The sequence below is a fragment of the Narcine bancroftii genome, chromosome 1, assembly GCF_036971445.1.
Source record: "Narcine bancroftii isolate sNarBan1 chromosome 1, sNarBan1.hap1, whole genome shotgun sequence".
In the NCBI taxonomy this organism is placed as follows: domain Eukaryota; kingdom Metazoa; phylum Chordata; class Chondrichthyes; order Torpediniformes; family Narcinidae; genus Narcine; species Narcine bancroftii.
In genome coordinates, this window is record NC_091469.1 from 126,418,098 (window position 1) to 126,433,972 (window position 15,875).

General features: G+C 39.9%; 1 protein-coding gene across 9 annotated transcripts in view; it reads right to left on the reverse strand.

Annotated features, from left to right (window-relative positions):
• Positions 1–15,875, reverse strand: part of serinc5 (serine incorporator 5) — a 99,574-nt gene that overhangs the window by 47,972 nt on the left and 35,727 nt on the right. For all 9 annotated transcript variants that reach the window (XR_011357821.1, XR_011357823.1, XR_011357847.1 and 6 more), the window contains one exon: positions 2,606–2,773. Coding sequence is in view for 6 of the 9 variants with exons in the window: in XM_069938568.1 (XP_069794669.1) it covers positions 2,606–2,773 (168 nt within the window). In the remaining 3 variants the exon portion in view is untranslated. The remainder of the gene's footprint in view (positions 1–2,605; positions 2,774–15,875) is intronic.

Here is a 15,875-nt window from a genome sequence, read left to right on the forward strand (position 1 = left end):
CACTAATCAAGAATCTAACAACCTTCACTTTAAATACATGCATTGACTTAAATTCCACATGCATCCGTGGCACCCAATTCAACATTTTAACTACTGAAAATTTCACCTCATCTCTATTCAAGGGAATTTCCTATTGTTCTGTGACTGTGCCCTCTGGTCCTAGACTCTCTCACTGCAGGAAACATCCTCCCCATGCCCACTCTATCCTGTCCTTTCAATATTTGGTAGGTTTCAGTAAGATATTCCCCCACCCCCATCCTTTTAAACTTCAAGTACAGACCCACACTCCTTGTATGTTAACCTTCTCATCCCCAGGATCATTCTCATAAACCTCCTCTCAACCCTCTCCAACAACAGCACATCCTTAGATACAAGACTTAAAACTGTTCACAATACTCCAAATGAGATCTGACCAAACCCTTACAAAGCTTCAGCTTTACATCTTTGCTTTTACATTCTAGTCCACTCGAAATGAATGCCAACACTGCATTTGCCTTCCTTGTTACTGACTTTACCTGCAAGTTAACCTTTAGAGAATCCTACATGAGGGCTTCCAGGTCCCTTTGGACCTCTGTTTTCTGAGAATAGTCTACTTCTTTACTCCTTCATCTGAAGGGCATGACCATACTCTTCCCTACATTGCATTTTATCTGCCCATTCTCCAAACCAGTCCAAATCCCTCAGCAGACTGATTCCTCAGCATTATCCTCTCCAACTATTTTCATATAGTCAGCAAACTTGGCCACAAACCCATCAATATTCTTATTTAAATCATTTATATATCATGTGAAAAGTAGTTGACTCAACATCAACTCCTGAAAAACACTACTTACTGGCAGCCAGAGAAAGGCTCCCTTCATTCCCACTCTGTGCCTTATACCAGTCAATTTTCTATCCATTCTAGAATCTTTCCTGGAATCCCATGGGCTCTCATTTTATTTAGCAACCTCGTACGATGTGCCTTGTCAAAGGTCTTCTGTGTAGTCACGTGAACAACATCTTAATTCTGCACCGTTTGTTATTTCCTCAAAAGAATCCCAACATATTTGTCAGGCAAGATCTCCCCTGAAAGAAACCATGCTGATTTTGGCTACGTATTTCACCTCAATTTGGCCCAAACATTTGCCCAATAATTTTCACTAGTTCTACATTTTCCCATGAATCGCTACATTAATAGACTTGGAAAACATTTAATACAATAGAACAGACTCCCAGAATTACAGTTTAGGGACAGATTCCATTTGAATCAAATGGAATCAGTGTTTTAACAGAGAGGCTAAATGGAGACTCGGAAATGTTTTAAAACCATTAAGACAGGAGGTGTGTTATTCATTTTTATTTGCATTTCCTCTCTTCGCAAAACATGTCCAATCAAGTCTGTACTGGTTCGGATAATGGTTCAAGCTGAACTTTGGAAAATTTTATTCCATGCAGCCACTGATTGCCGAATTTTGATAAATGTGAATATTTTGTCATCTCAAAACTATGAATTTCCAGTTGATTGATGGAATGGGATAATCCTCAAGATTACTGCAAAAAAAAACACTTTTGGCTCTGTACAGATATAAAAGTTCCCCTTCATACAAAAAAAGGGCAAGATCCTCGATTGAAGCAGGGGACCAGAAAACAGGTAAACCTCCCCCAGTTGGAAAAGGAGAAGGCCCTACAGGACCGTGACCATGGCTTGGAGGCTGGAGAATACACAGGCAGCAGGCTGTTGGAGACTTAAGTTGAGGAACCTTCGTAGGATGTGGGGTGTGGTCAAAAGACTCACAACAGGCTACGGACTGCTGGAGACTTGCTTGTGACTGGTTGAAGGGGTATCAGAACCAAGATGTGAGAAGGTGCTGGAGGCTTCCTGATCGAGTCAGAGGTGTTCATTTTGAGCTTGGGTTGCTGACGGTTTGGACAGAAGGCTGTGTGGCTGGTGGAGGTGAAGCCATGGACATTCAGCGTCTCTGGGAGTGGTGGGGGGGGGGGGGGGAAAGAAGACTCTCTAGCTTTTCTTTCCGGCCGTAACAAGGGGAACTGGGCAATTTTTGCTGATCGTGAATCTTTGGCTGTCTTACAGAAAAGGAAATGTCATGCAATATCACATTTTCTGTTTTATTAAATAAATAAAATAATCTTGAATTAGGATGGTCAGCTTCATTTCACGTGCTTCTGACCTTGATAATTTGATGGGCGGCCAGTATCAGTAATTACATCACATTGCTGTAAAACTCCACACGGCTCACTGATTTCCTGGAGTGAAGGAAATTTGCCATCCCTCCCCAGGCTGGTCAACTCCCCAGCCTTCTGAGGAAACGCAGTCACTGTAGAGCCATCAGTCCCTGGATCCCCCTTCTCCGCAGCTTAGGGCAAATTTCGTGGACAAGTGAGGCCAACATCACCAGCAACATCTACTTCCTGTGACAGACCAACTAAAATGTGCACGAAGTTGGCCTTAAAGGTTACAAAAAAAAGATTAGTTACTTAAAATTGAAAATGATAAAAAGATGCAGATGCTGAAAATCTGAAATGAAAAATAAACACTGGAAATAATCAGTAGGTTAGACAGCATTTGTGATAGGGAAAGTGTTAGTGTCATTGATTTGTTACTTACATGTGTCCTCAATGCTTCTCCCACTGTTGGGGACAACATGAGGAAGCAGACGATGGTCCCCAGAATGTGGTAGAGAGTATACATGACCCGAGTGCCTGTGGAGGTTTTAATATTTGGACAGCCACTGCAGCAGAGAGAGCAGTCACTGGACCCACAGCAACAGGCCAGCTGAAGGAAGAAAATAAAAAGGTCTTTATAATTAATTGAAAGAAAAATGACATCAGTTACGAACATCAAATGTACAACATTAAATCAAAATCTTCTGTCCATTATATTATCAAACTAAACCAATCTTTAAAACATTTTATAAAGGGAGGCCACAGGCAAATTATCAGTTATGATTTTACTGTAGAGTTTGTTAGAGTGGTAGAATGGCCAGCTACTCTTTAACCTGTTTACAAATGGGAAAACTGACACAGACCATTCAATCCACCTCCACACATACTGAAACAAAAGAAAACAATGATTTCGCAAAAAAAAGCCATTGCAAGGTCAAGGGCTTCAAGAAGTTTTTGCTTCCATGATCTCAATCCAAAAGAGACCATGCTTCCATCAGACCCCATGTGGAACCACATTTTGACATCGTACCTTAGTTATGTTTTTCACTAATAAGAAGCTGTGCCCCACCTAATGTAGGACGTTTCAAAAGTTTCAACCGCCTGGTTAGCATTAGAACTTTAAGCTGGTCAACAAAATTAGAGCAGGGTGAACAATATCTTTTACATTACTCTAATACCCAAGTCTGGGATGTTATAGTTTCAAGTTCATTTGTCATCCAATTGTATCAGTATAACACGCTGAAACCACATTCTCCAAGTAGTGTAAAACACACATACAAACAATACCCATATACAGTACATACTAAAATATGCATTATTAATAAAGAGTAGAGTCACAGCCGTTTCAATAGTCATTAAGCATTCTCACTTCCCGTGGGAAGAAGCTCTTTCTCAACCTGCTGGTTCTGGTTCTAATACTTCTGTATTTCTTTCCCCTTAGGAGTAGCTGGAAGATGCTGTGTGCAGGATAGTAGAGGTCCTCCCTGATTTTGTGACTCATCTTTATACAATACCATTAAATCACATCAATGGAGAGGGGAGTGAGCAGGGATGAAGGGAAGGCAACCCAAGTGATCCTCCACCACTTTTATGGCACTGTGGATTGACCAGTCTGATGGCTCTAAAACAACCGCATCATAATGAAACCGACTGGTCACTCTCGATAGAGCTCCTGTAGAAAGTCCACAGGATGGTGGCTGGGAGCCTTGCCTGCCTCAGCCTCCTGAGGAAATGCAGTCACTGCTGTGGTTTCCAAACAAGTGAGGAGATGTGTCGAGGATAAGTCACTTAAGTGGACTCAGAGCAACTTGGTACACTCTAATCTCGATGCTACAAAGCTATTAATGTGTAGTCGAGGGTGGTCATCTCTGGTCCTCATGATGCCCACAATCATCTCCTTGGTCTTGCCCACATTTGGGACTCAGGTTGTTATTCTTGGACCCTTTCATGAGGTTTTCCACTTCTTCTCTGGAGTGTTGCTGATGAGACCAACTACTGTTGTCATCTGCAAATTTGATGACTCTAACTGTTAGAGCTGGATCTGCCATTGCCGTCGTGGGTCAGTGCTATGAACAGGAGCAGACTAAGAACACAGTCCTGAGGTCCATTGCTTCCAGCGTTCTGCTCCCAACCCAGACAGACTGTGGTCTTTCCATTATGAGGTCCAGAATCCAGTTGCAGAGGGGCGTTGTCCTAGTGAAGACAGCTTCTCCACCAGCCTCTGGGAAATTATTGAATTAAATGCCATTCTAAAAATCAACGAACAGCATCTGGTGTAAGGCACCATTGTCCAGGTGGGTCAAGGCAAAATTATCATCAGTGGAACAGTTCCCTCCGTAGGCCAACTGAAATGGGTCCAGTTTCTGTGGGAGGTGTGTTTTGATGCATTCCATCACCAGATGCATGAAGCATTTCATAATTGTCACGGGGTGGTAGTCATTGAGTTTCAATTCAATCATAGCCCAAGTTACAATCCAGCCAGGCAGCATAATTCAGCCTCCCTAGCAATAAATGTCGCCTGGTCCATTATTAGGGGAACCAAGGTTTCACTGGTCACGTAAATCTTAAAATGACAACTACATCTGTCCATGTAACAACCATTCCACCTACTTTGATAATATGATGATCAAGAACTAAGGAACTTAATGTGCAAACTGTTGGTGAATTGGAAACTCCATTACACAACAAGGAAAAAGAAACTGTTGCAAAGATCAGTGACCAACCGAAAACCTTTGACCAAAGAATAGATGATGGATAGAAAGAATGTAGGAAATTCATCAATTCACTGATGAAAGCACAGACCAGTACTGCACAGTATAGGCCCTTCAGCCCAGAATGTTGTGCCAACCTTTAGGCCCTGCCTCCCACATAAGCGTCCACTTTAAATTCCTCCATATGTTTATCTATGTTTATCTTGAAATTCACCAGTGTACCTGCCTCCACCACTGACCCAGGTAGTGCACTCCATACACCAACCACTTTCTGGGTAAAAAAAACCTTCCTCTAAGATCTCCCTTGAACATCCCTCCCATTACCTTAAAGCCATGCCCTCTTGTATTGAGCAGTGGTGCCCTGGGAAGGAGGCACAGGCCATCCACTCTGTCTATTCCTCTCAATATCTTGTATGCCTCCTCTCATCCTCTTCCTCTCCAAAGAGTAAAGCCCTAGCTCCCTTAATCTCTACCCATAATGCACACTCTCTAAACCAGGTATCATCCTGGTAAATCTCCTCTGCACCTTTTCCAACACTTCCATGTCTTTCCCATAATGAGGCAACCAGAACTGGATACATTATTCCAAGTGTGGTCTAACCAGAGTTTTGTCGAGCTGCATCATTACCTAGTAGTTCTTAAACACAATCCCTCGACTTATAAAAGCTAACCCCCAGAAAATTTCTTAACTACCCTGTCTACCTGTGAGGCAACTTTCAGGGATCTGTGGACATGGACTTCCAGATCCCTCTGCTGTACACAGAACCCTGCCATTAACTTTGTACTCTGCCCTGGAGTTTGTTCTTCCAAAGTGTACCACCTCACACTTCTCCAAAATGAACTCCTTCTGCCACTTCTCAGCCCAATTCTGCATTCTATCAATGTCCCTCTGCAATCTTCTACACTATCTACAACACCACCAACCTTTGTGTCGCTGCAAACTTTCCAACCCACCTTTCTACCCCCTCATCCAAATTGTTAATAAAAATCATGAAAAGCAGAGGTCCCAGACTGATCCTTGAGGGACTCCATTGGACAACTCTTCAATCTGAATATATCCCCTCCACCACAACCCTCTGTTTTCTACATCCAAGCTAATTCTGAATCCACATGGCCAAGCTTCCCTTCATCCACACCTTCTGACTATGTACAAGCCTACCATGTGGAACCTTGTCAAATGCCTTGTCAAATCCAGGTAGACCACAACCACTGCACTACTTTCAATATGTCTGGCCACCTCCTCAAAGAACTCTATCAGGCTTGTGAGAAATGATCTGCCCTTCACAAAGCCTTGCTGTCTGACCCTGATCAGACCATAATTTTCTAAATGTCCATAGATCCTACTCTAAGAATCCTTTCCAATAGCTTGCCTATCACAGACGCAAGGATCACTGGGCTATAATTATCTGGACTTTCCCTACCACCTTTTTTGAACAAGGGGGACAACATTTGCCACCCTCCAATTCTTCGGTATCATTCCCGTGGATAATGAGGACACAAAGATCTTAACCAGAGGCTCAGCAATCTCCTCCCTCATCTTGTGGAGCAGCCTGGGAATATTCTGACAAGCCCCGGGGACTTATTTGCCCCAATGCATTTTAACTGCTCCAACACATTTTCTCTCTTAATATCAAGATGCTTTAGAACATTTACCTCACCAATATTGTCCTCACTGTCATCAAGGTCCCTCTCCTTGGTGAATACTGAAGAGAACCATAGAACAACTACAGAACAGAAAACAGGCCATTTTGCTCTTCTAGTCTGTGCTGAAACATCATTCCCACTGACCTGCACCCACCCATTCCATAACCCTCCAGACCTCTTCCATCAATGCATTCATTGCGGCTGCCCGCCACTGCGGAGTTTGAGCTGGAAAATCATGCAAACTACAACATCAGCATAACACACCGAGGCACGTCCCTTAACATAGCAAACCAGCACAGTTGAAAGCTGGAGCAGTACAAGACCAGCAGCCCTAAACTGGAACTAACCAAGCTGCACAGCTAACAGATCAATAACAGGCTGGGAAAGAAGGGTATTCACATGCAAGAATGTTCCCGCCCACTATTGTTATTCATGCAGCTGATGTCAGTCAATCAAACAAACAGCAGGAATTCCACACTCCCACCACTCTCTAAGTGAAGTTCCCCCTAAACCTTTCTCCTTTTACCCTAAAGCCATGTCTTCTTGTATGTACCTCTCCTAATTTAAGTAGAAAGAGCCAACTTGCATTTACTCTGTTTATACCCCTCATAATTTTGTTAACCTCCATCAATTTCCCCTCATTCTCAACTCCTGAAGACCAAACAACATCCTAGTAAACTTTCTCTGCATTCTTTCATTCTTACTGATATCTTTCCTGTAGTTTGGCGACCAGAACTGCACAAAATACTCCAAATTTGGCCTTACCATTGTTTTGAACAACTTCACCATAACATCCCAACATTGATTTATGAAGGCCAAGATGCCAAAATCTTTCTTAACAACTCTGTCTACCTGTGATGCCACTTTCAGGGAATTATGTATTTGTATTCCCAGATCCCTTTGTTCCTCTGCTCTCCTCAGTGCCCGACCATTTACTGTGAATGTCCTCCCTTGGTTTGTCCTTCCAAAATGCAACACATCACACCTGTCTGCATTCAATTCCATCTGAAATTTTCTAGCCCATTTTTCCAGTGGGTCCAGATCCTTTTGCAAGTTTTGAAAGCCTTCCTCACTGTCCACAACACCTCCAGTCTTAGTATCATCTGCAAACTTGCTAACTCAATTTATCACATTATCATCCAGACAACAAACAACAATGGTCCCAGCACCAATCCCTGAGGCACACCACTAGTCACAGGCCTCCAGTCTGAGAAGCACCATCCACTACCATTCTCTGTTTTCTTCCATTCAGCCAATTTCTAATCCAGTTTACAACCTCTCCATGGATACTTCGTGACTGAACCTTCTGAACTAGCCTCCCATGTGGGACCTTGTCAAAGGCCTTACTATAGACCATCCAGAGTCTTCATCTACATTCTTGGTAACCTCCTCAAAAAACTCTAAGATTTGTTAAACATGACCTACCATGCACAAAGCCACACTGATTATTTTAAAATCAGCCCTTGGCTATCCAAATATCTCTCAGAACACCCACCAATAATTTGCCTACTTCTAACGTCAGGTCATCAGCCTGTAATTTCCTGGTTTACTTTTGGAGGGTTTTTAAAAAAAAAACCAACAGAACATGAGCTACAATTCTCAAGCACCTCACACGTGGCTAAGGACATTTTAAATATTTCTGCAGGAATGTCATTTCAAACCCAGGGGTTTAATCAACCTTTATTCGCTATGAAGGCCACAAGCACCTTCTCTTTAATCTCCATATGTTACATGCCATGACTGCTTGTTTCCCTTCCTTCCTTGTACGCCATGCTAGTTTCCTGGTAAATACTGATGCAAAAAAAAACTTGTTTTAAGATTTCCCCCATCTCAGGAGCCTCCACACAGATGACCACTCTAATCTTCTAGGAGAGCAATTTTATCCCTTACTATCCTTTTACTCTTAACATACTTGTCGAAACCCTTCGGGTTTACCTTCCCATTATTTGCCAAAGCACCTTCATATTATTTTGCCTTCTTGATTTCCTTCTTAAGCATTTTCTACACTCTTCTAGTACTTTATTTGCTCCTTGTTGCCTTTCTTAACCAGATCACCAAATTCCTTGAAAACCAAGGTTCCCTATTCCTGTTAACTTTGCCTTTAATCCTGACAAGAACATGTAAACTCTGCACTCTCAAAATTTCACCTTTGAAGGCCTTCCACTTACTGAACACATCCTTGCCAGAAAACAACTTATCCCACACCATTCTTCCTAGATTCCTTCCAATTTCCACAAAATTGGTCTTTCTCCAATTTATACCTGCAAGTTCAAGCCTTATAGCCTCATAGTTTGCTTTTGCCCAATTAAATATTTTTCTGTCCTCTCTCACAAGGGCCAGACCTATCCTTATCCATAATTAACTTGAAACTAATGACCCATAATATTCACCAACACTTATTTCTGTCACCTGACCTGCTGGTTCCCTAATAGGAGATCAAGTATAGCATCCTCTCTCCTTGGTACCTCTGTAAATTGATTTTGAAAACTTTCCTGAACACGTATGACAAACTCCAAGCCATCCAACCCTTTTACAGTACAGTCAATATGTGTATTCATTGAGGATCTCACCCACTTCCACAGCCTCCAGGAACATCTTCCCATCTTTATCTCTAATCAGTCCTTCCTTCATTTCTGTCATCCTTCTGTTCTTCACACGTGTGAAGAAATGCTTGGGGTTATCCTTACCCTACTTACCAAGGACTTCTCATGTCCCCTTCTTGCTCTCCTCAGGCCCCTCCTAAGATCCTTTCTTGCTACCCAATATTCCTCAAGATTCATATCTGATCCCTGCTGCCTAAACCTCATGTGAATGCAGCCTTCTTCCACCAGCTAGATTTTCCACTTCTCTGGTCAACCATGGTTCCTTCACCCTACCATTCTTTCTCTGGACAAATTTATCCTTAACATCCTGCAAGAGATTCCTAAACATCAACCACATCACCATAGTACATTCCCTGCAAAATTGTCATCCTAATTTATACCTGCAAGTTCAAGCCTTATAGCCTCATAGTTTGCTTTTGCCCAATTAAATATTTTTCTGTCCTCTCTGACTCTATCCTTCTCCATGACAATGCTAAAGGCCAGGGAGCAGTTGGTCACTGTATCCCAAATGTTCACCCACTAAGAGATCTATTCATTACTTAATACTAGATCTAATATAGCATTCCCCCAGTCAGCCTGTCAACATACTGTGACAGGAATCCATCTAGCCATTTCGGATCACTCTCCATTACAACTCTCTCTTAAATTCAAAGACTCTGTTTCTACTATTAAGCACTGGCGTTTTGATGTTACATTATTGCAAGATTTAGACTTTGTTAAATTTATGAAAGAACAAATTAACTTTTTCTTTTCAACAAATTACACTACGGAAATTTCTTATGGAATATTGTGGGATACATTCAAGGCTTATATTCGTGGTCAAATTATTTCTTACTCAGTAGCTTTGAAGAAATGCATCAAAAACAAGATTCATCTATTGGTTGAGAAGATTAAAAACATTGATAAGAAATATGTGACTGATCCTACTGAAGAACTTTACAAACAAAGAATTGAACTGCAGATGGAATATAATTTGTTACTTACATCTTCGATTGAAAACCAGCTAATTAGATCTAAATCTGATTTTTATGTGCATAGTGAGAAATCGGGTAAACTGTTGGCTAATCATCTGAAGAATATTTCAGCTAGACGCCAAATTGTGGAGATTCGCAAACAGAATGGAGAACTGACTGTTAACCAGGAAGAGATAAATCAATCTTTCCAAAATTTTTATACATCCTTATATAGTACAGAATCCCCTCAAGACCTTAGTAATATGTTTAATTTTTTAGAACATTTGAAACTCCCAAAAGTATTACCTCAAGATAACTTAGAATTAAGTAAACCCATTACAGATTCAGAGATCAATAATACTATTTTCTCACTGAACTCGGGGAAAGCACCAGGTCCCGATGGATATTCTGTGGAATTTTATAAAGCTTTTTCTTCTACTCTCTCTCCCTGGCTGATTAAGATGTTTGATCAATCTATCACATTGGGTAAACTACCACAATCATTTCACAGAGCTACGATTTCTCTAATCTTGAAAAAAAATAAAGACCCGACCGAATGTTCTTCTTATAGACCTATTTCTTTGTTGAATGTTGATTCTAAGATCTTCCCTAAAATTCTAGTGACAAGGCTAGAGAAGATATTACCATATATTATCTCTGAAGACCAGACTGGATTCATTAAAAATCGTTATTCCTCCTTTAATATTAGAAGATTTATGAATATTATTTACACTCCTTCACATAAGTCTTCAGAATGTGTTATTTCACTAGATGCTGAGAAGGCCTTCGATAGAGTAGAATGGCCTTATTTATTTACAGTTCTTGAAAAATTTAATTTTAGTCCGATATTTATATCTTGGATTAAACTTCTTTATAATTCCCCAGTTGCCTCGGTTTTTACTAATACCCAAAGATCGCCATATTTTCGATTATTTCGGGGCACCAGGCAAGGGTGCCCCCTTAGCCCTTTATTATTTAACTTAGCTTTAGAACCTTTGGCAATTGCTATCAGAGAAGCACCCAGTATTACTGGTATTATTCGTTGCAGGGATATTCATAAAGTATCACTATATGCAGATGATTTATTGTTATATATTTCCAATCCTGAAAATTCTATTCCTGCAGTTTTATCTTTATTAGCCCAATTTAGTAATTTTTCGGGATATAAACTGAACTTAAATAAAAGTGAATTATTCCCTTTTAATGGATGGGTTCCTATTTATGATAGTTTACCTTTTAAAATAGCTAGAGACCATTTTATATATTTAGGGATTAAGATTACTAAAAAACATAAAGATTTGTTTAGGACTAATTTTTTCCCTCTATTGGACCTGATCGGCAGTTTACTTACCAATTGGTCACCATTATCCCTATCCATGATAGGCCGAATTAATGCTATTAAGATGATGATCTTACCTAAATTTTTATATATATTCCAAGCTATACCTATTTTTGTTCCTAAATCTTTTTTTGATAAGGTCGATTCTAAATTGTCCTCGTATATCTGGCAAAACAAGAATCCTAGATTGGGGAAAAAATATTTACAGAAATCTAAACTAGAGGGAGGGTTGGCATTACCCAACTTTAGAATTTATTACTGGGCAATTAATATTAGTTACTTAAGGTATTGGTTGAATTATCTCTAAATCCCCATTGGGTAAATTTAGAAATTAAACCGATACAAAATTTTTCAATTAGCTCTATTTTGGGAGCTGCTCTCCCTTTTACTCTTACTAAATTATATAAACAAATTGATAATCCAATGGCTAAACATACACTACGTATATGGTTTCAATTCTGGAGATTTTTTGGCCTAAGTCATTTTATCTTGGAAACTCCTATTGTATTAAATTTCCTTTTTCATCCCTCTCTAATTGATCAAGCTTATTTACTTTGGAAAGTTAAAGGTATAACATGCTTTTCGGATTTATTCTTGGATAACTCTTTCATGTCATTTGAACAATTATCCATGAAATATGATTTACCTCGATCTCATTTCTTTCGATATTTGCAGATTAGGAGTTTCTTAGTTTCGACTTTACCCTCTTTTCCCAATCGGGAGACTACGACTGTTTTAGAGGATATACTATATTCAAAATTCCCTCCAAAAGGTGTGATATCTAAATTATATAATATAATTACAAAAATAAATTCTGGGACTTTTGAAAAGTTTAAAAATGATTGGGAAAGAGAACTCAACCTTCATATTTCTAATGAAAATTGGAATAAAATTCTGCGACTGGTAAACTCTTCTTCTCTATGTGCAAAACATTCACTAATACAGTTTAAAGTTGTTCATAGAGCTCATATGTCTAAAGATAAACTCCATCGCTTTTATTCTCATATCGATCCTATATGTGATAAATGTCAATTAGAAATAGCTTCCCTTACACATATGTTTTGGTCCTGTCCCTCTTTACAGAATTATTGGAAGGAAATTTTTTCCATTATATCTACTGTTTTGAATATTGATTTACAACCACATCCCATTACTACAATTTTTGGATTACCTATGATAGATTTGACTTATTTATCTCTTCCTGCGGATCGTATGATTGCTTTTCTTACACTAATGGCTAGAAGATCTATACTATTGAATTGGAAAGAGGTTAATCCTCCCACTGTTTTCCAATGGTTTACCCAAACTATACTATGTTTAAATTTAGAGAAAATTAGAAACTCTGTCTATGAATCCCCTTCTAAGTTTGAGTTAACCTGGCGACCATTTATTCAATATTTTCATTTGTGGTGAGTTGATCTGGCTCCGTTTTCTTTCTATGATTATGTATGATAATTGGGCTGTAAGATGAGATCGGAGTGATCGGCGTGGTTTAGCTATATCTGTAGGTTTTTTTTAAAGTTTTTTTTTAATTCAGATTTGTTTTTTCTTCTTTTTTGGGGTTTTTTTTTTCTCTTTTTTCATATATTGTTATTAATTATATCTTTTTTTTTTAGAGATAGTTCACATCCTAAACTGATCTAAAAAATTTTTTTAAGATATATTTTTATTCTGTAATATTATTGCTTAATATCTCTGTATTGATTCATTACTTACTATTTATTTTTTATATCTCTTTGAACTGTATGTGTTTATAAATTATAATAATAATAAAAAGATTGAAAAAGAAAAGAAAGGAATCCATCCTGGATACATATAACAATCTCTGTCCCATCTAAACCTTTGCCAGTCAATATTAGGTAAGTTGAAGTCACACATGACAACGCCTTTCCAAAATATGCCTCCCCATCTGCTCCTCGGTATCCCTGGTGCTACCAGGGTACCGATAGAATACTCTCAATAATGGACACATTCTTCAGTGTAGTCAAGCCATTCATGACCCAAATACCCTAGAGCACTGCCCTGACTCCCCACACCTTCACAAAGGGATCAGAATGGCTGAGAACTTATTAATGACAGAGAGCCAATTGATAGGTGCTGGATAAGCATATTGAAGGACTCCACAAATAAAACTTATCCCACAATTAATTACTCAGCCCTGCCTTGCTGTCAACCAAGTTAATGCCAACAAAATAAACAAGGCTTCAGGAGCAGATGGCATCACTGAAGTTCTAAAACCTTTGAAGATAAACTACAAGTTCACAACATCATCTCTCCCGCCAATAAAGAGGACATCGAAGGGAAACCCAGAGTTACCAAAATTATGACAACATCAAAAAACGAGTCAAATACTGCTGCAAATAATAAGGAGTCTCTCTGCAGTGTGCCTCAGAAGTCATTGCAAGAGGTCCCCTTAGTGACCTCCTCCCAGAGTTTAGTGAAACACAAAAGTCTGCAGATACTGAGATTGTGGTAAAAACGCATCAAAATGTTGGAGGAACTCAGCCGGTCTTTCAGCATCCATAGGAGACAAAGATATATAGCTGAAGTTTTGGGGGCCTGAGCCCTTCAAGGAATAAGCAGAATCCTCCCAGAATTTGGAGACCTGCTCCCCAAATGTGGATTTCCTCTATCTGGAGGCAGTATTAATAATAACCACACATCAAACCCAAAGGAAATCCAGGAAGCAGCATAGAACTTCTTGGCCTCCTAAAAGCCCCTTTGACTTCCTCAAAGGGACTGCAGATCACCCTTTTCAAAATGCAGAAGTGTGGCTCCATCTATTCCAAAATGGCATGCAAGCCACAGTGCTAGCCAGTAGGCCACCAACAAAACTCAATTTCGGAATAGATCAGTGTCAAGTAAGATTGCATTATTCCTCCCTAAGCTTTTCTCAATACAGCACCCATCTCCAATCAGCTTACTGCTGGAGTAGAGTGGAGCTGGTCTCTAGAACAAATGGAAAAATTCTGATGAAGAATTTTTGACATGAAACATCAACTTTCTTTCTCTTTCCACAGGCCTGCTGTCCAAGCTGTGGAGCATTTCCAGCACTCTTTATATACTCCAGGTGCAATTATTTTTAAACTTGAAATTTATATCATCGCCTCTCCAGAACAAAGATAACCCTTTTCTTTCCCCCCAATTTAGCAAAGATGGCTTATTCAGTAATTACAAGAAATCACATGAATAAAATATCACAGTTCTTCAACTAACAAGTATCACCTTAACCTCTGTCACCAAGCCAATACAAGCAAATGATACCCAAACATGCTCAGGCACAGGAGGTGGAACTGAAAGGCATTGTCGACATTCACTGAAGCAGAGAAGAGAAGCTTATCTTACATTGAACAGCTGGAAAACTACAATCCGGTGTGTAGGAGATATGGTATTGAGGTGGATAGAGAATTGGTTGACAGACAGGAAGCAAAGAGTACGAATAAATTAGTTCTTTTCAGAATGGCAGGCAGTGACTAGTGGGGTACTGCAAGGCTCAGTGCTGGGACCACAGTTATTTACAATATATATCAATGACTTAGATGAGGGAATAGAAAGCAGCATCTCCAAGTTTGCAGATGACACGAAGCTGGGCGACAGGGTCGAGGATGCAGGGTGACTTGGATAAGTTAGGTGAGTGGGCCAATCCATGGCAGATGCAATATAATGTGGATAAATGTGAGGTTATCCACTTCGGAGGCAAGAACAGAAGATTATTACCTAAATGGTGTCCAATTAGGAAAAGGAGCGATGCAACGAGACCTGGGTGTCACTGTGCACCAGTCATTGAAAGTGGGCATGCAGGTACAACAGGCAATGAAGAGAGCGAATGGTATGCTGGCATTTATAGCAAGAGGATTCGAGTACAGGAGAGGAGAGGTTCTACTGCAGCTGTACAGGGCCTTGGTGAGACCACATCTGGAGTATTGTGTACAGTTTTGGTCTTCTTATCTAAGGATCCTTGCCATAGAAGGAGGGCAAAGAAGGTTTATTAGGTTGATATCAGGAATAGCAGGACTTGCATATGAAGAAAGACTGGATCAACAAGGCTTATACTCACTGGAGTTTAGAAGATTGAGGAGGGATCTTATAGAAACGTATAAAATTCTTAAGGGATTGGACAGGCTAGGTGGAGGAAGCTTGTTTCCAATGTTGGGTAAAACCAGAACCAGGCGTCACAGTTTAAGGATAAGGGGGAAAATCTTTTAGGACTGAGATGAGAAAAAAAAATTCTCTCAGAGAGTGGTGAATCTGTGGAATTCTTTGCCACAGGAAGAAGTTGAAGCCCATTCCTTATCTGTATTTAAGAGGGAATTAGATTTGGCCATTGAGGCTGGTACTGAGTAGACGATCAGCCATGATCAAAATGAATGGCGGAATAGGCTTGCAGGGCCAAATGGCCTACTCCTACATCTATTTTCTATGACTGTCCTCACTATATAACTCTGCCATCTAACAATAAAGG